The 27,199-nt window shown below is 40.5% G+C and overlaps 1 protein-coding gene across 3 annotated transcripts in view; it reads left to right on the forward strand.

Annotated features, from left to right (window-relative positions):
- Positions 1-27,199, forward strand: part of SGCD (sarcoglycan delta) — a 1,056,171-nt gene that overhangs the window by 626,562 nt on the left and 402,410 nt on the right. For all 3 annotated transcript variants that reach the window (XM_069592487.1, XM_069592486.1, XM_069592485.1), the window contains one exon: positions 26,765-26,953. In XM_069592487.1, the coding sequence (XP_069448588.1) occupies positions 26,765-26,953 (189 nt within the window). The remainder of the gene's footprint in view (positions 1-26,764; positions 26,954-27,199) is intronic.

Here is a 27,199-nt window from a genome sequence, read left to right on the forward strand (position 1 = left end):
TTTGCACCTTACTGAAGAGAGTGCTTTTAAAAATAACAAATTTTAGATAATTATTTTTCATAGATATCAATTGTAATGCAACTGATTTTTACCCCTCCTCCACAAAAGCTATACCTTATCCTACATTTAGCATTTAGAAAATGCAAAATATAATATAAATGCATTTCAGGAAGGGGTTCAGTTCTGAAAGAGCTGGACCAAATCTCACTAGAGCTCTGTGATTTCTGGCAGAGCCATGAGTGATAACAATGGTGTTTTCCAAAAGGGGCTTGGCCAGGAGTATAGTTGGAGAAATAGATGAATGAATGGATTTGTGGCTGCTTTTTGAAAAGCAGAAGAGTAGCTAGACCTCTTAGGGTGGACCTCAATAAGGTTTGTGTTTACTTTTATTCTAAAATATCTCAACAAGTATCTGATAGCAGAGAGATTAGTGGGTGAGTAAAGAGTGCGGAGCTGGACTTGTTCATATCTGTCTGCATAAGACCTGGGATGCATGTGCAGGCATTGTGTTTTGTAGGTGGCAAGTCAGCCCTCTCAGTCGGCAATTTCATTTTCTCTACAGTCTGCACATGGAGGAGGGAATTAGGAAATGACTGGCAGCAGGAATTCTTATTCTGAGAAATGGCACACAAATATTTTCTTAATGGATGTCATCTTTGGGTTGGCTTGGCTTGGGTTGGAGTGAAGAGGGTTTGGAATAATTCCAAAAAGGGGGAAGAAGATAGGATAGACAGTGACTACACTTGGGTTGCCTGTGGAGTGAGTAAGATGCCAAGACAGACTGGGAACCGGTGTGAACCACAGCCAAACACACTGCCTGTGAAAAAGGAGACTCTGGAGCTCTAATGTCATGCTCCTCTAAATTTAGTGCATGTTGAGCTGAACAGGCATGAAATAACAACTTCACGTTGCAGGGCTGTGCACAACATTGCCTGGAACTTGGAAGAAACTGTATCGTTTCCCTCTTTTAGAAGTACGGGAGGTGGAAATCCAGCTGCCCTGACATTTGAAAAAAAAAAAAAAAAGACTGAAGGGTGAAGGAGGGTAGGGGTGAAGAAATGCAGGGCAGAGGTAGAAGCTCCAGGGCGGGAGGAGGGGCCGCAACGCCAGCTGGGTGGAAGGAGATCCATGTGCAGGGGTGAAACGTACATGCTAGAACAGCAAAGCCCAGTGGGCACTGATTGGTTCAGCTTGAAATGTGCAGCTAAACCATGGCCTTGGTGAGCAGAATTGTTTTACCCTGTTCCCAGTAGAAGAGCCCATGGTCGGTCCACCATGCTCTGCCTTACGGAAGTAATCAGAAAACACATTTGTAAGAATGGCATTGCCCAAGGGTTCAGATTTCCTAAGTGAGGAGGGAGCAGGCTCTTAAGGCCTTATTTTTAACCTATATTTGTTCCGTCCAGAGATATTTCTGCTGGGAGTGATGAGTGAAGGGGCCAGGTGGAGATGGAGGAGGGGTGGCAGCGGGCAGAGCTTGTTTCAAGGCCTGCCCATGGATGCTTCATCCTTAAGACAAACTTTTGAAAAGGAATATATTAATAGAAGGATACATATGCTTTACTGAAATTCGTGAATTTAATTTTATCTCTTTTTTTATTTTAAAAACATCTCCAAGGGCATGTGCCACATTGTTGGTGAAAGTATTTAATATTCTATAAGTTGAGAAGGTTCATGGAATTATGGAATTGACCATCTGGAAAGGATTAAGGCTTAACATCCTGTAGTCCAGAATCTGAGCTTCAGTGATATAAAGACCCCTTTTAACAGGGCAGGAGAAAGTTCATGCTCCCACTGTTTTAATCATACTGTTATTTAAACATGTACAAACCCCAAAATACTCACTTAGATATTACCTCTTTATTTTAATAATTTTTAACCATCCATAACACTAAAATAAATATATGAATTAAATACAGAGAAAAGTATCTAACAATATTCAGGTTATCAACATTGGTTTCTTAATATAGAGGGTGTTTTAGTGTGAGCATAAATCTTATCAGACTCTTTGCAACACCATGGACTGTAGCCTCCCAGTCTCCTCTGTCCATGGACTTTTCCAGGCAAAAATAAGGGAGTGGATTGCCATTTCCTATTCAGGGGAACTTCCTGACCCAGGGATCGAACCCACATCTCTTGTATCTCCTGCATTGGCAGGCAGATTCCTTTCCACTGGTGTCCCCTGGGAAGCCTAGAGGCTCCTTTACTAGAATTTAATAAGGTTTACACCATGAACGTGGAACTAAAGATTATTCTAATTCCAGACACTCATACTCTTATATCCTGGATATGTACTTGCTTCTTCCATGATTTTTTTCTCTTCAAATGTACCTTCATTTGCATGTCAAGATATCCTTTGATGTGCACTTTGAAGGAATATGTCATTTTGTGTTACATTACACTCTACTCCTTTCTCTAGTCACGACAATTGGAATCAAATCACTTGTTGCCAAATGACTGTACACTGAATACAAATGCACACACCAAAACCGCGAGTAGCAGCCACTGGTCATGACTTGGATCTGCATTTCCTAAGATAAAGTTGAAAAAATAAAATAAGCACATCAGAGAAATGAGACAGGAAAACACAAGTACAAATTTGACAGAAAAACTCTCTGAGTCTGGAGAAAATCTGAGAATCCCTGTGCCTTGGAGACTCTACCTTGAGAAGTAATGATTTTGACCAATTCTGGTTCCATGGAGGAAACTGCAAGAATTTAGGAGGGAATGGCTCTGGAAACACCCCGTCCATTTTTCTAAACAATATAGCCACTTTTATTTGTTTATATATATGGGGTTTTGCAAGAAATTTCATTGGAAGAAAGAGTTTTAGTGCTATATCAGTGAAGGCTCCATTTGGCTGGAAATAGAAACCCTGCTCATAGAGTCGGAACATGTAGGACCTTACTTTTTGTGCATGTGATGAATATTGCACCTAGATAGTCCAGGACTGTTGTGGCAGCTGAGCGGTGTCTCCAAAGATCACAGCTTCCTTCTGTTCATTTCTTCACCTCCACGTGTCATGTTCAAGTCAGAACAAAAATGGCAAAGCATGAAGAAGAGAAATACTTCTCATGAACCTTTGCCTCTTTAATCAGGAAGGGACCCCTCCCACATAGACTTCCTTGTGTCTCAGAATATACCCAGAATTGGATCATGTGCCTACTGTCCCCATGCAGGTATAGTACTATGATGCGTGGAGGCCCTCTGAGTGTGGAATAGGAGCCCACAGGTCCAGATCAAGAGTTTTAGAACTCTTCCCACTGTCTTTTGCTTCTATTTTAAAGAAGTATACACTGAGACTAGAAAAGATATGTTACCTCCTGGGAGAGCACAGGTGTTCGGAGACAATGGCGATGCTTCTTGTCCCTTCACTCTGAGTCTAGTGTCAGCTCCTTGTTAATGTGTGTGGCTTAGTAATGACAGGTGATACTTTGGAAGCTATGTCAGAGAAAGGAACAATAGAATCTTAGTAGTAGGAGGGCCCTCAGAAATCACCTGGTTTCATGGTCTTTCAAAACCTCTTGAATCAAAATTTCTGAGATTAGAGTTGAGGAATCCCTCTATTTAAAAAAAAATCCTCAAGTTATTCTGTTGAAGCCAACCAGACATTGGTCTTCAGAACTGAGTCTGTTTTACACTGTTGGGACTAAATCATTATTTACTACACAAGTGCTATTTATAGTACCACTGACAGATGTCAGCCAGATGTGACACCAGTTCATTCAGTGATGGGGAGCCTCACTATACCGCAAAGCAGCTCGGGGCATTATTTATCCTCTCCAGCCTCCACAGGCTGGGCCACGTTTACATCTCTGTACTTTGTAACCCATGGCCATTGCTATGCTCCTAAGGCACATTAGAGGGTGGTAGGAGGCCTTGGTGCAGAACTGAGGTGAAGAAAAGGAATAGGAATAGTGGTGGCCACAAATCTTGGGATAGGTCCTGAGTTTACTAAGAGTGGAGTCTCAGTTTTTCCAACTGTAAAATGGGATCCGATGCCTGTAAAGTGTTGTCTCTCACATTCTACTTTTTTTTTCATTCTCAAACTATTTCTTTATGAATGTCTTAAAATATTTCTCTCTCCATTGTCTTTTCTGCACCCTTCTCTTTACCCTTTCTCTGAACACAGTCTAGGCAGCCTCCTCCTGACTAAAATTCCCTAAACTCAATTCCAGTCATCTAACAGGGGACTATTGTATGAATGGAAGAGGGGATGATGATGTGGCGGAGGGAGAATGCTTACGCTGTGAAGTGAGCCTAGGTTTTGAGGTACACAAACCTGGACTGTGACCCTGGGTGTGTGACCTTGGGCAAGTTATATCCTGTCCATGAGCCACAATTTCATCATCTTTAAAATGAACATGGTAGCATCCAGCTCATAGTATGTTGTGAGCTTGTTCTTAGAATGTCCTTAGCTTGGTGCCTTGCACATGGTAAGGACTTAAGTGTTAGCTGTATATATTTCAGATTAGTTCCACATGATGCAAACTGACAAAGAAGGAAATAGCCACCTCAAATGATACAATGAAGCACTGAGACAATCAGCAGAGGAGAGTTTTATGCTGAATAATCCAGGTTACTTTTTCTTTGTCACCTTAATTTCTCTGAAGATTCTGCTATCCTTTTTCCTTTCACCTTTGCTACCACACAGAAAGGTAATCATCTATCTTATGGTTTCAAATTCCTTTTGTCAAATGTGAACTGCCTTCTATAAAGGAAGCCGTGTAAGCTCTGACCTGTTGAGCAAGTCTGCAGGACTGGGGGAGGGACGTGTCACCACGGTTCACTAAGGGTATAAATCCTGTGAGATTGGTTTGCTCAAAAATCTGCTGGTTGTTGTCTCAGTGGAACTCTGGGCATGTAGGTGGATATGGAAGTGGTAGCTTTATTCTTCTTTTTTAACCAATAATACAGTGGCATCTATTACAGCAAGCACAGTTTCCTGATAAAACTGTATCACTGGGGATTAGAAATTCGCTTCTTGTTCAGACCACAGAGCCTTGCCAGGATCAGACTTGACAGGATCAGACTCTGATGATTTCTCTGAATTTCAAATAATATATTTTGGAATTCCTAGAAACTCTGCCATTATTTCCCACGGTCAAAATATTTAAGCACTGAAACTGGTCTCATAAAGCTCAGAGTAAATAAACATCAGAATGAGCTCTTTTCTCCACTCCATCATTCCCCACTACCCTGTTGTCCCAACTCCAATTGGGGTTGTAGTCCTGGGCCAGCATAGTCAGTGAAGGAATGTGCTTCAGACCTAGAGTCGCCTGTCCTTTGCTTCCTTTTCTTTCCTGTAGTTGTCTTCTTCACTGTTCTGTACTCCTTCTTGCTCTTTCCTTCTGTGTTTTTATTGCTTTCCTCTTCCCATTGTCAGTTTCTTTCTTTCTTTTTTTTTTTCTTCTGTTTGTTTATGATGTTTACCAATGTCATCTGCTTCCCTCAGTGGGAAGGAGTGTTGGCAATAGACCAGAGTCTGGACAGCAGAATTTTTACCACATGATGACAAACATTACCTCCTCGGCTGGCTGTGACCTTCAGAGGTTTGTGGTCTCCCTTTTGTCACTGGTGAAGCTAATCCTGATGTTTCGTAGGCCAAGATTGCAAACACCAGGTCCCACACTGGCAATCCAGGGCTGGCCTCTGGACACATTTTGACTCATGAAGTGTTTGTTGTTGTTGTTTACATCCACTTAGTTACAAAGCACTTACAAATTTAGATCTCTGGATTATCTAGAAGAAGCTGGAGAACAGCATCCCTGGCCTGATTTCTTAGGGTGCATCAGTTGGGGGAATGGGCAGCGTTTGTTGTTTTCTGAAGGCACCTGTCCACTTCATTCATTGATCCTGCCTGCCTTATCTGACATCAGTAAGCTCTCAATAGGGTGTCTCTTCAGAAACATGGAATATAGAAAATCATTCAAGTGACCATTTTTTCAGTTCTTTCAAGGGTGGTACCTACAGTATATTCTAGATACTTGAAAGAGAAGTTAAGACATCATGCCTTACTTCTCTCAGAGGACGCCATCGAGATGGGCTAAGTGTCCATTGAGAAGAAATACAGTAGAACAGCATAGTGGCTAAGAGCGTGGGTCTCAAAGTTGGACATTCTTTGGAATCAACACCTCATAGAATTGTACTTAGGATTAAAAATTTGAAATGTGATCAAAATCAGAACAATCACTGCCACTGGGGGTGAGGATTGATGAGGAAGGAACATAAGGGAACTTTCTATGGTGATGGAAGGATTTCCTGTCTTGACTGAATATTTTTTATACCGATTTATAAAAGCTCAAGCTACATAATGAATATCAGTGTGTTTGACTAGTTTTAAGTGATACCTCCGTAGACATATATACATATGAGCATGTGTATATATAGACATGTGTGAAGGCATGCAAAGTGTATAATAACTTTTAGCTGTTACTGTTATCCTGCTTCTTTCTGGACACTTTGAGTATTTTTTAAAGAAATAATCTTTAAAAATTATTTCTTGGCTAAAAATTAGATGAAGAGATTTTCCCTTTCAGACCACAGATTTTATTGCAAGTACGTAAGAGCACAGATAATAGCTCGAGATCCTTGCCAAACACAATTGTCAAGGGATAACCTATGGGATCAATGCTTATTTTTTGGAACTATTGAATCACTGTAGAAGGGTGTGCCTAATTTGTTGCAGCTGTTTTTCATGATGCTGTAAAAATATATGGGTTTCAGAAAAATATCAAAGATAATTTATTACCTGAGTGAAAAATGCCTGTACTTAGAGTAACATGTGCCCTGGCTGAGAGATACAGTAGTCACTCAAAAAATAATAGGAAGAATTGTCTTAAAATTAGTATCTGTGTTGAGAAATTTTAGCTATAACTGTTATAAAAATATGTTCTTAATTAGTAATCACACGTTTTTGAATAAGTATACACACATATCTGAAAGCATTTAAAACCAGAACTAGAACAGAGTTTTCCTTCAGGCACTCTTGGTTCAAATTTTTGCTGTCTTTAACAAGCTGAATGACTTCAAATAGGTTGCTTAACCTCTCTGTTTCTCAGTTGCTTTAACTGTAAAATCAGGATGGTAATTATATGTCTATGAAGATTAAATAGGTTCAGTATAGCATTAGAATGGAGTCTAGTACACAGTAATCATTATGCAAGTACTTATCATCAGTTTTGTATTCTTTGTGTTAAGAAACCTGGTTTTGTTACCATTTGCTTTTGGGTATTGTTCAAAAGGCAGCTGAATGTTGGTTGATGAAAGTGATGTCAAATAGGAGCTTTAGTTGAAAAGACTAAAGCCTGAAATTTGTGGGAAACATGCTGGTTTTGGCTGGATGGCATCACTGACTTGATGGACGCGAGTCTGAGTGAATTCCGGGAGTTGGTGATGGACAGGGAGGCCTGGCGTGCTGCAATTCATGCGGTCGCAAAGAGTCCGACATGACTGAGCGACTGGACTGGACTGAACTGAGCTGAACTGTGGCTAACTTACTCTGCAACCTTGATGAAGTTGCTTCACGTCCCTGGACCTAGTTTCTCATCTGTACTTGTGAATTGACCTTTATATAATCTATGCTTCCTTCAAGTGTTGTGTCTCAGTGTTTGATCTTACATGTTTGAGTCATGTTCATTATTTTATTATACAGCTTGGTCCCCAAGTCACAGAAGCTCTGTAGTGGCCCAACTGCAGTTGCCATCGTCTGGTTCTGATCTGAATCATCCTTGAGGATATAAGAAGCACTGGATTTACGTACCATAGAGTAGCTGAAAAGGTTATAGAGGAGGCCACAATGGGTGGATGCAGTGCCCTTTGCCTGTGAAAATGACACTGTTAAATTTGCTATCAGTATTTGAAATTACTTTTCCTGTTTAGGGTGTTCAGTTCACGTTCTTTCCTGGTTCTCAATGCACTGTCAAGGACTATGTTTAGAATGATGTATGAGTGGTATGCAGAGCCTGATCTTCCCTGACTATCAAGGTTCCTTCAAGTCTTTGCTCAGATACTGCTTTCTCCATGAGATCAGCCTTTTTCATGCTTTTAAAATTTGAACCTGCCCGGCTCTCCACCCCCAGCACTGCTTATCTATGAACTTTTCCTGTCTTTTTATTCTCTGATCTTTTACCTGTAGGCCCCATTCTCTTAGAAAATAACTTTCAAACATAGTTTTCATGTTGGTTAGCTATCTCTCCCATCGTGGCCTCCTGCCACTGCCTTGAGATTAGGGATCTGTGGTTTGCTCATCCATGTGTCCTAAATGTGTTGAGTTTCACTTTCATGCATTGGAGAAGGAAATGGCAACCCACTCCAGTGTTCTTCCCTGGAGAATCCCAGGGACAGGGGAGCCTCGTGGGCTGCCGTCTATGGGGTCGCACAGAGTCAGACACGACTGAAGCGACTTAGCAGCAGCAGCAGTGCCATGGGAGGACCTGAAGGAAAACACAGATTTCTCAGGTGCAAGCACTGCATATGCCTTTTTAAATACACCCCATGCTAAATATATCTAAACAGTAGTTCTAAATGTCTTGCATCCTGTTCAGCAAAAGTTAAGCTTTTGCCTCATCCTATGTTCAATGGAAGGAAACACAGAAATTGAGTCCAGACTCTAACCAACTTACTAGTTAGGAGCCCTTGAGATCATCCCATCGTTCCTTAGGACCTCAGTATCTTAATATATGGAATAGTTTTAATAAGATTGATCCCCTAGAGTGTTGTCAGAAATGTATGAGCTAATGTATCTGATAATGCCTAGTACAAATATGTATGTGTGTTTCACAAAGATATTTCTGTCTGAAACGACCTCAACCGACACCTCACACATCTCAGTCTCTAGGACAGTGAGAGTGAATGTTCATAATTATACTGAAATATCTTCTAATTCATCAGAGATAAGGATTTTGAATTTAAATATAAGGTGTTTCGTACTTTGCAGAAAGACTTTGATGATAATATCTATACAACACAAACACACACTCAAACCTACTTTAACCTAGCAATTCATTGTCTCAGGTCTTCTCTGAGAGGTTTATAGGGACATCTGTGAAACCTGTATAACCCATTCCTGTGGCTTTACTTACATGCAGAAAACTTACGCATTTCATTTCTGAGCCCTGTCTTCCCCCTGAATTCCAGATTCATTTCTAAGTGCCTTTGTGACACCACCCCCATGGATTTTTCTGTGCATTTCAAAATCAGCATGACTAAACAGAGCTCTCTCTCCCTGCGCCCTCCTTTTACTCCATTCACCTCCTGCCCCACAAGCCACAGGTTTCCCAAAGTTCTCCATCCTGATGAAGGGCACTCTCATTCACCTTGCTGCTCATGCCAGAACCCTAGCATTCTCCTTGACTCCTGTCCTTTACTTACACATGCTCTCTGTCTTGGGAAACAGCAGCTCTTAGCTCTACTTTCTCAATATAGCAACTGGTCACATTTTCACGCAGGTTCTACCCAAATCTGAGCTACTGTCACCCTCTTTGGGTGACTGCAGGAGTCACAAGTGCCCAGTTTCTCTGCTGGCATTCCTGTCCCCTGCAGTATGTTCCTAGGAGAATGAGAACAATTCCAAAGGGAAAATCTGATCACTCCTGTGCCTTGGTTCTCTGATAGTTACTATCACCGCCAATGTCACACCTGTGGTTTTACTGTGGCACGTAAGACCCAGGGTGCACCCCTTCTGCCTGCACTTCCAAGCTTACTTTCAGACACTCTCCCCTGTGTATGCCCTGATGTATCCATACTGTTCTTGAAACATGCCACGTGAACCCTTGCCTCGGGGCCTATACATCTGCTGGTATTGTTTCCTCTACTGGAGTGCACTCCCAAATGTCCTCATGCTTTACTCTCTTGCTTGGTCATGTTTTTTCCTCAAATATTTCTACCACAGAGAGGCTTCCCTGACCATCCTACAGATAAGAACTTCCCAGTCTTTGTCCCCTTCTCTGGCTTTACATTTTTATTCATAGGACTTTTCCCAAGAGTAAGTATGGCAAGTTTGATATTTGCTTGTCTGTTTCTCATTTCTTCCACTAAAATGTAAGGACCAGGAGGCAGGGAATCTGCCTTTCACTGCTTAATGACTACTGCCAGCACAACGTAATACCCAGTAAGTGTTTATTTGTTTAAATAAGCATTTGTATTAGAAAATTAGTGGAAACAACCTCAGTGTTCACCCCTACAAGTTGGTTGAGTTAAATATCATGTACCGTACAATTTTAAACTAACTTAAAAAACGGATTTTTGTGTTTTTTGTTGGACTATCACTGAGCTATATAAGTAAATCAAGTTAGATTGGGAACAATAAAGAATGAAAATATGCCCTTTTTGCAAAAAAGAAAAATTTAAATGTGACTATGTATGCTTTGAGTGTATATATTGCATAAAGCCTGCATGTGTATTGAACATTTATATAGGAATAAGAAAGAAGTTGGTAATAGTTGCCTCTGTGGAGAAAGGCTAAAAGTGTAAATGAAAAAGAGATTTTAACTGCATCTCCTTCAGCTCTTTTAAATACATGCACTTGTGTAATTTTTTTTCAGTAAAACTATTCAATACTTACATGTTCAAATTCTTGAAAAACTAGAAGATGTAATGCCTAACTTATAATAGTCCAAATATTTATTTAAATAGGAAATGCCATTCCTGGATCATTTTATAGAAACAGACATTCACTTTTCTGGGCAGATTTTACAAGGAAAAAAAATGTCGATTGTTTTATCAAAGGTAAAAGTACAGTGTTGTTACGATTGTCAAAACTGTATCAAACATTAGCAATCCAAGACTAAAACCTTATATGGATGGCTGAGTGAAAACAACCTTGAAAGCAGATCATTTTAAATCTGAGACCTCAAAAATTAACATGACTAATGTAAAATTATTTATGTGCCAGAATCATCCAAAATGACTCAGATTTACAATAAATTCTAGAAACTGTAATGAACCTGGGAGAGGACTTGCTTACGTTTGCTATTTATATAAACTGGTTACAGTCGTAAACAGTGATGTAATTCCTGTTTACTTTTAAGTGTTCTGGAAATTCCAGCATTAATCCTAGCTCACTTGGTTTGTATCATTCGTTTCATTTCTAAATAACTGAATGTATTTATTGGTCTAGCCATGTTAATTCTGAACTATTACCATAGCCTATGAGCAGAGTATAGTTAATCCACAATCTCTCTGCAAACCTCTCTCTTAACTCTTTCATCTGAGCTCATCAGTGCCCACTCTGCTGACCTTCCTGCTTCCATTGAGGATGCTGTTAAGACTGAGATACTTGCTTGTGTCCCCTGCCAGAAAACTTGTTCTAACTCTAGGTCTCACTTGAGTTGTCCCTCGGTCAGGATGGCTTTCCATGACCAGCGTGGGTCACCCCCTACTCTCTATCATGGATCCTGCCTTGTTTACTTCCTCCCACCTACTTTAGTTCTAATGGTTTCATCCATCTGCTTGTTTACTGTCCATCTGTCTCATTAAAAATACAAGCTTAGTAAAGACAGAAATGCCCTACTTATCCTTTTGGAGACCCATAGAGCCCCAGGCTCTACTGTGGTAACTGGCACGTAGTTGTTAGTTGCCCATTAGTGTCCGACTCTTTGTGACCCCATAGACTGCAGAACTCCAGGACTCCCTGTCCCTCACCATCTCCCTGAGTTTGCCCAAGTTCATGTCCATTGCATCAGTGATGCCATCCAGCCATCTCAACCTCTGATGCCCTCTTCTCCTGTCCTCAAATTTTCCCAGCATCAGGAAAGAACAGAATCAGCTGTTTACATCAGGTGACCAAAATACTGGAACTTCAGCTTCAGCATCTGTCCTTCCAATGAGTATTCAAGGTTGATATCCTTTAAGACTGAGTGGTTTGATCTCCTTGCAGTCCAAGGGTCTCTCAGGAGTCTTCACCATCACAGTTTGAAGGCTTCAGTTCTTCGGTGAAGTGCCTTCTTTTGGACAAGGAAATGGCAACCCACTCCAGCATTCTTGCCTGGAGAATCCAATGGACAGAGGAGCTTGAATGGGCTGGGGTCCATAGGGTCACAAAGAGTCGTACACGACTGAAGTGATTTTTCATGCACACCTGCCTTCTTTACGGTCCACCTCTCACAGCTGTGCAAACCTTTGTCAGCAGAGTAATGTCTCTGCTTTTCAACACAGTGTTTATGTTTGTCATAGCTTTCCTGCCCAGAAGTAATCATCTTCTGATTTGATGGCTACAGTCATTGTCCACGGTGATTTTAGAGCCCAATAAGAGGAAATCCATCACTGCTTCCACAGTTTTCCCTTCTATTTGCCATGAAGTGATGGGGCTGGATGCCATGAGCTTAGTTTTTTTTTTTTTTTTCAATATTTAGTTTTAAGCTGACTTTTTCACTCTCCTCCTTCGCCATCATCAAGAGGTTCTTTCATTCCTCTTTGCTTTATAACATTCAAGTGGTATCTACATACTGAGGTTATTAATATTTCTCTTTCCTATCTTGATTTCTAGCTTGTAAACTCATCTAGCCAAGCATTTCTCATGATAAAAAAACAGGGTGACAACATAGTAGATGGTCACAATTTTGTTTTTTTTCTGTTGAAAAATAGATTGGGATTGGGATTTCCTTCACCTACGAGGTCTGTGCTTTGCTATGTTTCTTTCTCCCATGGTATATGACTGTACAGAGAATTGCACTCTTTAGCATTCCCATAAATCCCTTTATGGAACGAGACACTATGAAGCCTGGTGGGTGGAAGAGTCAAGCAGGCCTTAATAAAATGCCTCTCAAAGCCTCCTTGTCCTCATCTCTACCCTATTAGTAGAGTGGATCATGGCCCATAAAATTTTACAGGCTGCAAATAAAAAGCTTCAAGAAACTCAATAGCGCTGATGTATCTTTAGAAAGTTTATTGATTGTTTTTTAATCATCCCTCAAAACATAATCATTTTCCACAGATGACTGATAATGCAGATACTGTAATGGTTTTCTAGATATCTCTTTTATTTGTGGAAGAAATTAAAAAAATTTTTTCTTCTCCTGAAGAGGAACCCAACTGAAACAAAAACACTGAACACAGAAAGTGATGGTTTCTAACAGCATTCTTCTAGAATAGGAGTTCAGCCTCATGAAGGATGCCAGCTGTGTAGGTTTCTACCCAAAGCCCTTCCATCATCCTTATATCAACTGATAAAATATAGGAAGGAGAGCAATAGAAGATTTTCTGGTAACTATCTGGTATCTACTATAAATAGATTTAGGAAGGGGAGTGAACATGAGTATGACCACTTGAGTATGATAAGGCCAGTTTCTGTGTTAAGATGTCAAAGGCTTGTCAGATTTGTTGGATTTAACACTTTGAGACTCAGTGTAGGAGTGCCTTAAGCTAGGCATATAATGTGACTTCTTGAATTAGAAGAGCAACAGCTACAAGACCAAGGTATCACTTAAGCTGAGCTTGGCTCAAGGATCTCTGTGAAGACTTCATAGTGATCATCGCCTTTGTACAAATCATATGGCTTCTATGACTGATGCTGGGCATTTTTGAGGTCATTGAAAATAATCTTCATGGTAGCCAAGTCACCAAGTCTTGGTAGTATGACCAGTGACAGAAGTGAAACCAACCATGCAACCTAAGAGGAGGTTCTCCACAAGTCCAAATCATAAAAATGGATGCTCTCCTTGAGACTGTCACATTAAATGAATGTCAAGACCATGCTTTCAGTAATACTGCATGATCCTGTGTCTGAAAATTTGAATGTGTGAGACCATGAGGTTACAGCTCAAAAACAGGCTTTTAAAATACCCATCCAGAATGATTTTCTTTGGAAATTCCATGTCTGTTATTCTTGCAACTATTTAATTAGCCATTGGCATGGGTGATTTTTATATTATGACATTGCCCTGATGATTGGTAATTCCTCTTCAGTAATAACAAAGCAGCACAAAGTTTACAACATTCGTTCTCTGGGAAATGTAATCCTATTGCATTTTGTGTGCAAAGAAACAGGATATCTTTAAGTCACCTGGATTTGTTTATGAGCAGGTGAACATTGAAAATAGCCTCGTGAAGGAGTAAAGTAATGCTTTGGAGTTAATCCTATTTAACATCAATATAGTTGCATGTGCCTTAGGTAAGGGAGAAAAGTTGTATGAATTTTCATTATTTTCCTTCTGATCTTAGAGCTGTTTACTTTTACTGGAGGATATTCTTTGCTATTTAGCATTGGCTTGATTTTTATTTGTTCATTGAATAAATGTATGCTATTATGGGGCTTCCCAGGTGCAACTGCTGGTAAAGAGCCTGCTTGCCATTACAGGAGATTTAGAGACACAAGTTCAATCCTTGGGTCAGGAAGATACCCTGGAGGAGGGCACAGCCACCCACTCCAGTATTCTTGCCAGGTGAATCCCATGGACAGAGGAGCCATACGGTTGCAAAGAGTCAGACATGACTGAAGTGACTTAGCAGAGCACAGCATGCTATTATATGTAATTTTGCAAACATATGTATAATTACATTATTCAGTTTAGTTTCAGTTCAGTTGACAGTCATGTCCGACTCTTTGTGACCCCATGAATTGCAGCATGCCAGGCCTCCCTGTCCATCACCATCTCCCGGAGTTCACTCAGACTCACATCCATCAAGTCGGTGATACCATCCAGCCATCTCATCCTCTGTTGTCCCCTTCTCCTCCTTCTCCCAATCCCGCCCAGCTTCAGAGTCTTCTCCAATGAGTCAACTCTTCCCATGAGGTGCCAGAGTACTGGAGTTTCAGCTTCAGCATCATTCCCTCCAAAGGAATCCCAGGGCTGATCTCCTTCAGAATGGACTGGTTGGATCTTCTTGCAGTCCAAGGGACTCTCAAGAGTCTTCTCCAGCACCACAGTTCAAAAGCGTCAATTCTTCGGCGCTCAGCCTTCTTCACAGTCCAACTCTCACATGCATACATGACCACTGGAAAAACCATAGCCTTGACTAGACAGACATTTGTTGGCAAAGTAATGTCTCTGCCTTTGAATATGCTATCTAGGTTGGTCATAACTTTCCTTCCAAGGAATAAGCGTCTTTTAATTTTCATGTCTGCAGTCACCATCTGCAGTGATTTTGGAGCCCCCCCAAAATAAAGTCTGACACTGTTTCCACTGTTTCCCCATCTATTTCCCATGAAGTGAGGGGACCAGATGCCATGATCTTTGTTTTCTGAATGTAGAGTTTTAAGCCAACTTTTTCGCTCTCCTCTTTCACTTTCATCAAGAGGCTTTTTAGTTCCTCTTCACTTTCTGCCATAAGGGTGGTGTCATCTGCATATCTGAGGTTATTGATATTTCTCCCGGCAATCTTAATTCCAGCTTGTTCTTCATCCAGCCCAGCGTTTCTCATGATGTACTCTGCATATAAGTTAAATAAGCAGGGTGACAATATACAGCCTTGATGTACTCCTTTTCCTATTTGAAACCAGTCTGTTATTCCATGTCCAGTTCTAACTATTGCTTGCTGACCTGCATATAGGTTTCTCAAGAGTCAGGTCAGGTGGTCTGGTATTCCCATCTCTTTCAGAATTTTCCATAGTTTATTGTGATCCACATAGTCAAAGGCTTTGGCATTGTCAAGAAAGCAGAAATAGATGTTTTTCTGGAACTCTCTTGCTTTTTCCGTGGTCCAGAGGATGTTGGCAATTTGGTTCCTCTACCTTTTCTAAAACCAGCTTGAACATCTGGAAGTTGATGGTTCACGTATTGCTGAAGCCTGGCTTGGAGAATTTTGAGCATTACTTTACTAGCATCTGAGATGAGTGCAATTTTGTGGTAGTTTGAGCATTCTTTGGCATTGCCTTTCTTTGGGATTGGAATGAAAACTGCCCTTTTCCAGTCCTGTGGCCACTGCTGAGTTTTCCAAATGTGCTGGCATACTGAGTGCAGCACTCTCACAGCATCATCTTTCAGGATTTGAAATAGCTCAACTGGAATTCCATCACCTTCACTAGCTTTGTTCGTAGTGATGCTTTCTAAGGCCCACTTGACTTCACATTTCACGATGTCTGGCTCTAGATGAGTGATCACACCATTGTGATTATCTGGGTCGTAAAGATCCTTTTTGTACAGTTCTTCTGTGTAGTCTTGCCATCTCTTCTTAATATCTTCTGCTTCTGTTAGGTCCATACCATTTCTGTCCTTTATCGAGCCCTTCTGTGCATGAAATTTTCCCTTGGTATCTTTAATTTTCTTGAAGAGATCTCTAGTCTTTCCCATTCTGTTGTTTTCCTCTATTTCTTTGCATTGATCACTGAGGAAGGCTTTTTTATCTCTTCTTTCTATTCTTTGGAACTCTGCATTCAGATACTTGTATCTTTCCTTTTCTCCTTTGCTGTTCGCTTCTCTTCTTCTCACAGCTATTTGTAAGGCCTCCCCAGACAGCCATTTTGCTTTTTTGCTTGCTTTTCCGTGGAGAAGGTCTTGATCCCTGTCTCCTGTACAATGTCACGAACCTCTGTCCATAGTTCATCAGGCACTCTATCAGATCCAGTCCCATAAATCTATTTCTCACTTCCACTGTATAATCATGAGGGATTTGATTTAGTTCATACCTGAATGGTCTAGTGGTTTTCCCTTCTTTCTTCCATTTAATTCTGAATTTGGCCACAAGGAATTATATTATTGAAGACATTCAATTTTTGAGAATTTTTGATGCATAATTGGTATAGAGGGAGGGAAAAATAAGATGGTCAATCACATAACACAGCAAATATTTATTCTGTATCTATTGTGGTCTAGATATTGCTATACTCTTATAAATCAGATTATTACTTCCTTGTTTCAGATTTGGCCTTGGGTTTTCACTGACTTTTCAATAACATTTGAATCTCTTATAATCATCTCCAAGGCCCAGCATCATCCAACTCCAGCCACCATATCAGCCTCATCTCATGCTCTTCTCTGCTTCACTCAGTGCAAGGAGTCACACAGACCTTGTCCACACGGGGGACCTTGCCTTTGCTTTCTTTCTTCCTCCTGGATTCATTCATTTCCCCCTTCCCTTACTTTGATGTCTTTTATTGTCCTTCAGATCTCAGCATAAATGTTGCATCCTTAGATAGTTCTCTCTAGATGAGTCTTGAGTCTAGATAAAATAACTTTCATCCTGTGATAATCTTTTTCATGTTACCAGATATATTTCAGTGTAGACACTTTACATGGTTCATTTTGTCTCTAAGAATTTGCTGTTCAAAGTCCCCCAACACTCAGCCTATGAGCTTCCTGAAGGCCAGGTAAATCGTCCCTGTGATATCTTGAGACTGTGCAGTTTATAGAATTTCTTCGATGAGGGAATCAATGGATGAAAGACATTTAGAGAGGTTTAACTTGAGATAGAAACTGGAGCGAAAGTGATAAGTTGAGTTTAACATTCATAGAGTTACTGAATGAAAGTATAACACTGGGCATTGTCTCTGAGATGGGAGAGAGAACACTGACTCCTGACATGAACTTGAGCTAAAGAGGCAGAGAGGAAAGATTGAAAAGACAGAAATCAGAGATAGAAGGAAGGGGCCCTGGGACAGAAGTGTCATGAATTCCAAAGAAGGACAAGATTTCCAGGGGAGAAGGAGATGTTGGTTAATAACCACAGCTTCAGCAGGTCCAAGAAAAGGACATTGAATTTTGACCAGGGACATAATTAGTGATTTTTGAATGGGCCATTTCAGTAGGTAAATGAGAATATGAAGTTTTTAGTATTTGTCAAGGACCTGGGGACCCTGGGCATCAATGAGAGTAAACTTAGGCAACATGTGGAGAAAAATACAAAGGTAAGCTAAGATTGTGTTTAATGACAAAGAGATTTGTGCACAAAACACTGAAGACTGCAAAGAATGGTAAACTCAGTACATTGCTAAAAAGGATGATAGAAATGAAAGCTACAGGGCAGGAATGCAGCAAAAATGTGAGGGATGGGAAAGCATACCTTTAGGGAATGGGAGGAAATAGGTGATCTGGTGAGAAGTAACACAAGTGGAGGTAAAGGAGGACCCTGGGCTGCTTTTTTTGTGTGTTGGATGTAAGTTTGGGTTCTTGAAACATGATCCTTGGGCCTTTTGTATCCAGAATCAATTTTGGTGCTTGCTAAAAATACAGATTTCTCAAATGAGCCTTCAGTTCAGTTCAGTCACTCACTTGTGTCCAACTCTTTGCAACACCATGAATCGCAGCATGACAGGCCTCACTATCACCAATGCCCGGAGTTCACCCAAAATCATGTCCATCCAGTCAGTGATGCCATCCAGCCATCTCATTCTCTGTCGTCCCCTTCTCCTCCTGCCCCCAATCCCTCCCAGCATCAGAGTCTTTTCCAATGAGTCAACTCTTCGCATGAGGTGGCCAAAGTACTGGAGTTTCAGCTTCAGCATCAGTCCTTCCAATGAACATCCAGGACTGATCTCCTTCCGAATGGACTGGTTGGATCTCCTTGCAGTCCAAGGGACTCTCAAGAGTCTTCTCCAACACCACAGTCCAAACCACCAATTATTCGGCGCTCAGCTTTCTTCGCAGTCCAACTTCACATCCATACATGACCACTGGAAAAACCATAGCCTGAACTAGACAGACCTTTGTTGGCAAAGTAATGTCTCTGCTTTTCAATATGCTGTCTAGGTTGGTCATAACTTTCCTTCCAAGGAGTAAATGTCTTATAATTTTATGGCTGCAATCACCATCTGCAGTGATTTTGGAGCAAAAAAAAAAAACAACAAAGTTTGACAGTGTTTCCACTGTTTCCCCATCCACATGTGCCTAAGTCTTACAAAAGTGATTATTCTTTGATGCAAAGCCTATGAATCTGCATTTATTGTTTGCCAGGGTGGTTCTTGCACATTCAAATATCAGAAAATCCCTCCCAGTGGAATATAGATAGTTGCACCTTTTATCAAGCTCCTTGGTCGCTCAGATGGTAAAGAATTCACCTGCAATGCAGGAGACCCAGTGTCCATCCCTTGGGTAGGGATGATACGCTGGAGAAAAGGATGGCTATCTACACCACTATTCTTACCTGGAGAATTCCACAGACAGAGGAGCCTGTCCATGGGGTTGTGAAGAGTTGAATACAACTGAATGAATAACACTTTCCCTTTTTTCACTTTCACTGAACCAGCTAAGCAGTGATGTATCATGATGATGTTCTACTGAAGTTTTGGTGTATGCTTGAGGTTCTTTATGGGAGGGACCAGAAGACTTTCCAGGTTTTATGAAGCCTGGAACTTAAATAAATTGTGGGACTATTTTAAGGAAAAGAATATTAGAAATACAAACTCAAGTTTGTAAAGATGACCATGTACTTAGAATGAGAAAGGAACTTAAATTTTTAATTTTCAAAAGCTGAACTGTCATAAAATCCAGAAACATAACATTCATAATTATGTGTCTGACATATTTTTTCTATAGTTTTGGTTGCATATCCTTTGATTGCCTCTTTGTATGACAACTCTTGTCATACACAAGTGATATGTGGTGCTATCACTTTCTGTACAGACAATAGAAAGGTAATTGTCTCCTATTCCAATTTCAATAAAACTTGAAAAAAATACTGATGGTTGTGAAGCATAAAGCATGCAACTTTACTTACAGAATACAGACACGGAGCACAGACACCCTGAAAACACAAGACTTCTGATTCTCTTTTCCATGCTTCCCATAGAAAAAGAAAAACTGTGGGGAACATTTGTTTTCTGGGCTGCATTGACTGTATTCTTGACAGGATAGAATTTCTGTTTTGACTGGGTGTCAATGAAAATTGAATTCTATGCTTGAAATTTTAAATAACTGATGATGAGAAAAAAAAAAAACAAAAAAACACCTCCAACTAGCTCCTGGCTCCTCTGCTACCCTCCTGTGTCTGGTGCTTGCCATCAGAGGACATGTTTACACGGCCACACGTCCTTTGGTCCTACCTTCATGATGCCATTCTTGGTGAGTTGGCACCAAGGGTGGAAGGAGAATTCCTGCAAGACATTCTTACACAAGGGGAGCTGGCATAATGTACCTCTACAGGGAAGTGGCTGCAAATCATATAAATACATATCATCTGAAGTATGTGAACTCCCAATCCAGATTCCTCTTATTTGGACCTCCAAAATGCATGTAAATCCTTCAAAGCCACCCAAAATAAAGGGAAGTTGAAAAAGACAGTCTTTTTCATCTTATTTTAGTTGGTTTTACAAAAATGTGTTGTGAGGTTAATGCACTACTACGGAGGGCCCCTGAGAAGGCCATGGAAGAGACTGGACAAGGGAGCGCTGAAACTGCAGCTTTGTTCCCTGCGCAGCAGATTTCTCCCAGGAAGGACCCAAAGAAACCCAGATTGGAGTCTGGATCGCCTCTTAAATTTTTATTATTTCAACATGTTTCAGTTTTTTTTTTTTTACTAGAAAATTCAATTTACTCAGCTTATCTAAATTTTCTTCTTCCAAGCAGGATTATTGATAACAGATGTATCCATTACCTTATTGTTTGGCAGACAACACTTTGTATTTTTTTTCTTTTAAGAAAATTTATTGGAGTGTAATTGGTTTATAATTCTGTATTACTTTCAGGTGTACAGCAGAGTGACTAAGTTATACATATATCCACTCTCTTTTAGAATATTTCCCCATATAGGTCATTACAGACTATAGTGTTCCCTGTGCTACAAAATAGGTTTTTATTAATAATCTCTTTTATATATAGTATTGTCAATCCCAAGTTTCTCCCTCTCCCCTTTTCCCCCTTGATAACCATAAGTTTGTTTTCTACATCCATAACACAATTTCTGTTCTGTAAATAAGTTCATCTGCACCAACTTTTTTAGATTCCACATATACGTTATAATCATTTGTACAAGACGGGTCCCTTTCTCCCTCCTTTTCTCCTTCCCTCCCTCCTTGCTTAAATTGCAGACTGGAATTATTATTATTATTATTTTGTTTTATGTGACTCCTTAAGGTAGGCTGGTAATATGATTCAGATCCAGGAGTCCTCATGACATGCATAATCTGTCCCTACACCGTGTATCAGAGAATTAGGTTCTGATCCCCTCTCAGCTACTAACTCCTGTGTGGTTTGAAGGGTCACTGATTCGGCTTGCTGGCTTTTAGCTCCTCAGCTGGTCAGCTAACACTGGGGCAAAGTTAGTGATTTCTGGGAGTCCAAAGGTTCTGCAAAAGTGCTTCAAGGGTGGCCAAGTCCTCACTCTTCCTTTAAGCAGAGGAGCTCTGCTGTTTCATATGCTAGACTTTAAGATATTTTTACCTTGAAATAGTAGCATTATGGAAAAAAAATTTGCAACTGATTCACTTTGCTATACAATTGAAACTAATACAACATTGTAAATAAACTATATTCCAAAGTAATTAATTAAAAAAAAATACAACAAGCAGCGGCAGCAAAGAAGGCATCTGGCTTAATAAAAAACAAACAAACAAAAGGGGCATTTTTTAGATAAATTGTCCCAAATGCCTGGAATGACCTGGGGAGCTTTCCAGTTCCATTGTAGCACTCATAATTTGATTTTGTATCTGTTAAAAGTTTGTTTGGGGTTTTTCTGGTTAATCCGGGCTGAAACATTATTGTAGGTCAGTGGTATGTAACCTTGTCTACACTTAAGGATTATCTGGGGAACTTTAAAAAATTCTAACGCCTGGGTCTTACCCTTGTGATTATTATTTTGTTAACCTGAGTGTAGGTGATTTAAAAGCACCACAGGTGCTTCTGATGGGCATCAGGTTGTGAACCCTAAGTGGAGATAATCATTGCACCTGTCAAGTTCGAATAATCTGTGTAAGAGAAAAAAAAATCACATGTGTGATGTCCATATCCACAGCTCCATAAATATTTATTGACTATTCATTTCCATTTGATAGCTAAGTTACGTAAGGCCCTCAATTGCTGGAGCCAAATGTTAGAGAAAAGGCACGAGGAGTGGTGGCAGTATTTGCTAGCTTCTGTACACTGGTTTTTCAAGAATTTCTCATTGTTCTTCACACCTACAAGGGTCAAAAACAGCTATTTTTGTCCTTGCCTCCCACCCCTCACAAACCCTGGAGCCACACACAAATGGGTCAGCTTCTCTAGTGTTAAGTTAGCTGATATATACAACTAGTTGATTAGAATCAAAGGATCTTGCAAATAGGATTCTAAGATTTTGTTTAATTTGTGGAATATGATTCCTTGGGAAAAAAAGGTCTAATTTCCTTCAGACTTATAAGACATTTTCTTCCCTTCTCATTGATCTTGGTGTGTGAAAAGGTCAGTGAGAGATGACATTGCTGTGTTCCCATGTTGTTTTAAATACCCCTGACTTGCAGAATTATAAGGGGCTCAATAATACCATCGAGATACTTTCATAATGTGATACTCACTGCTTGGTTGGGAATTAAGGGCTTTGGGAGCCAGAAATGGAAATTTGCAAGGATACAAGTGAGAACTTTCTCCTGTATTTGGCTTGGACTTTTGTACAACCCCAGATGGCAGTAGATTTTATAATAGGTGGAAAAACATTCAGCATTTGTTCATCATTCATGCATTCATTTATTTTTCACTTATTCATTCTACACACATGGATTTAAACGTATACTCGTATTAGAGCCTGATTTTGGTGCTAGGTAAGTATTCAGAATGGCATAAATGTGTGTAGGTCTTCACTGAACATTTGAATAGACCTTAAGTAAGAATTAATTTGGCTTTTCAAATGGAATTCCACTGGTGTATAAAGGCCATGAGTTCTCTGGGGGATTTTTAGATTCCATGTGTGCATTTCAGTGATTAGCTAAAAACCATACAGTAATTATATTCTGAACCATCCAGAAGATGACCTCATAACCAAGGATATGATTTTAGGGTCTACAGTTTGTCTGTCACCATGCTCACCTTGGCACACTTATCACTAATGTAATTGCTATTGACTAAGATGAAAATCAATCTGATTATAATCAATCTGATTTCAGTGTTGACCATCTGGTGATGTCCATGTGTAGAGTCTTCTCTTGTGTTGTTGGAAGAGGGTGTTTGCTATGACCAGTGCGTTCTTTTGGCAAAACTCTATTAGCCTTTGCCCTGCTTCATTCCATATTCCAAGACCAAATTTGCCTGTTACTCCAGGTGTTTCTTGACTTCCTACTTTTGCATTCTAGTCCCCTATAATGAAAAGGACATCTTTTTTGGGTGTTAGTTCTAAAAGGTTTTGTAGGTCTTCATAGAAACGTTCAACTTCACCTTCTTCAGCATTACTGGTAGTGGCATAAACTTGGATTACTGTGATATTGAATGGTTTGCCTTGGAAATGAACAGAGATCATTCTGTTGTTTTTGAGATTGCATCCAAGTACTGCATTTCGGACTCTTTTGTTGACCATGATGGCTATTCCATTTCTTCTAAGGGATTCCTGCCTACAGTAGTAGATATAATGGTCATCTGAGTTAAATTCACCCATTCCAGTCCATTTTAGTTTGCCGATTCCTAGAATGTCGACGTTCACTCTTGCCATCTCCTGTTTGACCACTTCCAATTTTCCTTGATTCATGGACCTAACATTCCAGGTTCCAATGCAACATTGCTCTTTAGAGCATTGGACCTTGCTTCTATCACAAGTCACATCCACAGCTAGGTATTATTTTTGCTTTGGCTCCATCCCTTCATTCTTTCTGGAATTATTTCTCCACTGATCTCCAGTAGCATATTGGGCACCTACCAACCTGGGGAGTTCCTCTTTCAGTATCCTATCATTTTGCCTTTTCATACTGTTCATGGGATTCTCAAGGGAAGAATACTGAAGTGGTTTGCCATTCCCTTCTCCAGTGGACCACATTCTTTCAGACCTCTCCACCATGACACGTCTGTCTTGGGTGGCCCCACAGGGCATGGCTTAATTTTGTTGAGTTAGACAAGGCTGTGGTCTATGTGATTAGATTGACTAGTTTTCTATGATTATGTTTTCAGTGTGTCTGCCCTCTGATGCCCTCTCGCAACACCTACCATCTTACTTAGCTTTCTGTTACCTTGGACGTGGATATCTCTTCATGGCTGCTGCAGGAAAGTACAGCCGCTGATCCTTGCCTTGGACGAGGGGTATAAATACCAGATGTTCAAGCTGGTTTTAGAAAAGGCAGAGGAACCAGAGATCAAATTGACAACATCTGCTGGATCATGGAAAAAGCCAGAGAGTTCCAGAAAAACATCTATTTCTGTTTTATTGACTATGCCATAGCCTGTGATTGTGTGGATCACAATAAACTGTGGAAAATTCTGAAAGAAATGGGAATACCAGAGCATCTCACCTGCTTCTTGAGAAACCTATATGCAGGTCAGCAAGCAACAGTTAGAACTGGACATGGAATAACAGACTGGTTCCAAATAGGAAAAGGAGTATGTCAAGGCTATATATTGTCACCCTGCTTATTTAACTTCTATGCAGAGTACATCATGAAAAACGCTGGGCTGGACGAAGCACAAGCTGGAATCAAGATTGCCAGGGGAAATATCAATAACCTCAGATATGCAGATGGACACCACTCTTATGGCAGAAAGTGAAGAGGAACTAAAAAGCCACTTGATGAAAGTGAAAAAGGAGAGTGAAAAATTTGGCCTAAAGCTCAACATTGAAAAAACTAAGATCATGGCATCTGGTCCCATCACTTCATGGGAAATAGATGGAGAAACAGTGGAAACAATGTCAGACTTTATTTTGGGGGCTCCAAAATCACTGCAGAGGGTGAATGCAGCCATGAAATTAAAAGACGCTTACTCCTTGGAAGAAAAGTTATGACCAACCTAGATAGCATATTCAAAGGCAGAGACATTACTTTGCCAACAAAGGTCCATCTAGTCAAGGTTATGTTTTTTTCCAGTGGTCATGTATAGATGTGAGAGTTGGACTGTGAAGAAAGCTGAGCGCCGAAGAATTGATGCTTTTGAACTGTGGTGTTGGCGAAGACTCTTGAGAGTCCCTTGGACTGCAAGGAGATCCAACCAGTCCATTCTAAAGGAAATCAGCCCTGGGTGTTCTTTGGAAGGAATGATGCTAAAGCTGAAACTCCAGTACTTTGGCCACCTCATGGGAAGAGTTGACTCATTGGAAAAGACTCTGATGCTGGGAGGGATTGAGGGCAGGAGGAGAAGGGGACGACCAAGGATGAGATGGCTGGATGGCATCACCGACTCAATGGACATGAGTTTGAGTGAACTCTGCGAGTTGGTGATGGACAGGGAGGCCTGGCGTGCTGCCATTCATGGTGTCGCAAAGAGTCGGACTTGACTGAGCGACTGAACTGAACTGCAGATGAAAATAAGTGGAGAAAGGTCTTATTCCTAGGGAATACATTATGCCTACATGAGAGCAAATGAAGTAAACACACCAAAATCAAAGTTGTGCAGCCATTTGAATGGAGAAGAGCAGTAGGGCTGTGTCACATGGTTAATGGCAGAGTAGGATGCTGTGCTCAGCAGATGCTGTGCTAAAGCTCTTGCTACCACAATATGCTGTGTAGTTTTGCAGATCATCATTCTCAGTAGGCAGTTATTTTCCATTTTGAACGATATGCATTGGCAATTTTGTATTTAATTTTTAAATTTGTTTTGGTTGGAGAATTTTATAGAAGTAATGTTTACTTAGATTTGTGTTGGTTCCTAATTAGTAGTGCTAGTATAAAGATAATTTGTGTCAACAGCAGGGGTTGGAGAAACCTTCCTTACTTTAAAGGGGATTGGTATATTACTTAATATTGACAGATTTTTTTTTCTAATGTATCTCACTCTGCTATAATCACTGTTTAGTTCATTTTTCCCATTAGCAGGCAGGCTCCTGGAGTGAATATTCATACCTTGCTTGACTTTCAGACTCTTTTATATTTATTAAATAAATGTGTTGATAAGAATTAGAATCATCTAACTCCTAAGGGCTGCTTGAAAGAGTAGTGAGATCTCTGTCAAGGGAGAAATTTAAACACAGGCTATCACTTTTGGAGGATTCCTGAACCAAGTGAGCACATCAACACCTCTTTGAACTCTGGAAGGCAGGATCAAAATTGTTGCTTTTGCCACTGTGCTAGGTCGCTTCAGTCATGTCTGACTCTTTTCAAACCCCATGGACTGATTTTGCCAATGACCTTCCAGAGATCATTTTACCCTAAATCCATTGCCTAAGTAGCAGTAGCATAACGTTAGTCGCTCAGTCATGTCTGACTCGTAGTGACCCCATGGATTGTAGTCCATCAGTCTCCTCTGTCCATGGGATTTCCGGGCAAGAATACTGGAGTGGGTTGCCATTTCCTTCTCCAGGGGATCTTCCTGACCCAGGGATCGAACCCAGGGGTCTCCCACATTGCAGGCAGATTCTTGACTCTCTTAGCCACCAGGGAAGCCCAAGTAGCAGTAGCATCCCAACACAGTGAACTGTTGAGGTTATTTACTTTTGCAGGTGAATTCTCAATTTTACCCTGAATACTTTGAGTATCTCCCTCATAAAGATGGAATTCTAAGAATCATTTAGAAAGTGGATTCTTATAGGTCCCTCTACACCCGCAATATGTATGTGGATGTCTCAGAGCGCATGATGAGAGATGGCTGCATGAAAAGAGAGGGCTCGTGCATGAATCCAGAGGAGCCACTTTTGTCCAGAGGATACCAATTTTAGATTTGTCAGGAAGGCAGAAACATATGGACAGCAGTCAGCCATATCTCTTCAAGTTGATTTTTTCCTGTTCTTTTTTCCCTTCTCTTTCTTCTCACAGTTTAATGTGAGTGCTTCTCTCTTGGCTCATTTATTTCAGATGCCTCAGGAACAGTACACCCATCACCGGGGCACCATGCCCAGCTCTGAGGGGCCGCAGGTATACAAAGTGGGGATTTATGGCTGGCGGAAAAGATGCTTGTATTTCTTTGTCCTACTCCTGATGATTTTAATACTGGTGAACTTGGCCATGACCATCTGGATTCTCAAAGTCATGAACTTCACAATTGTAAGTAAGACCATACAGTTTTCTTTAGCTCTTTTAGGGGGAAGGGAAAGCATGGGGAAGAAAAAAGAATGTGGAAAGTGATGGTAGTAAAATTAACAATAACCTACAAGCAGTGGTTTTGATGGGGGCGGGGAAAGAAAAGCATTGCTGCTCAGATTACATGTGAGGATTGACTTCTTTTAAATCTCAACTGTTCAGAGGCTGGTAATCCAATTGTGGAATGTTTCTCTTCTTTTGCAATCATGT

The sequence above is a fragment of the Ovis canadensis genome, chromosome 5, assembly GCF_042477335.2.
Source record: "Ovis canadensis isolate MfBH-ARS-UI-01 breed Bighorn chromosome 5, ARS-UI_OviCan_v2, whole genome shotgun sequence".
Lineage (NCBI taxonomy): Eukaryota > Metazoa > Chordata > Mammalia > Artiodactyla > Bovidae > Ovis > Ovis canadensis.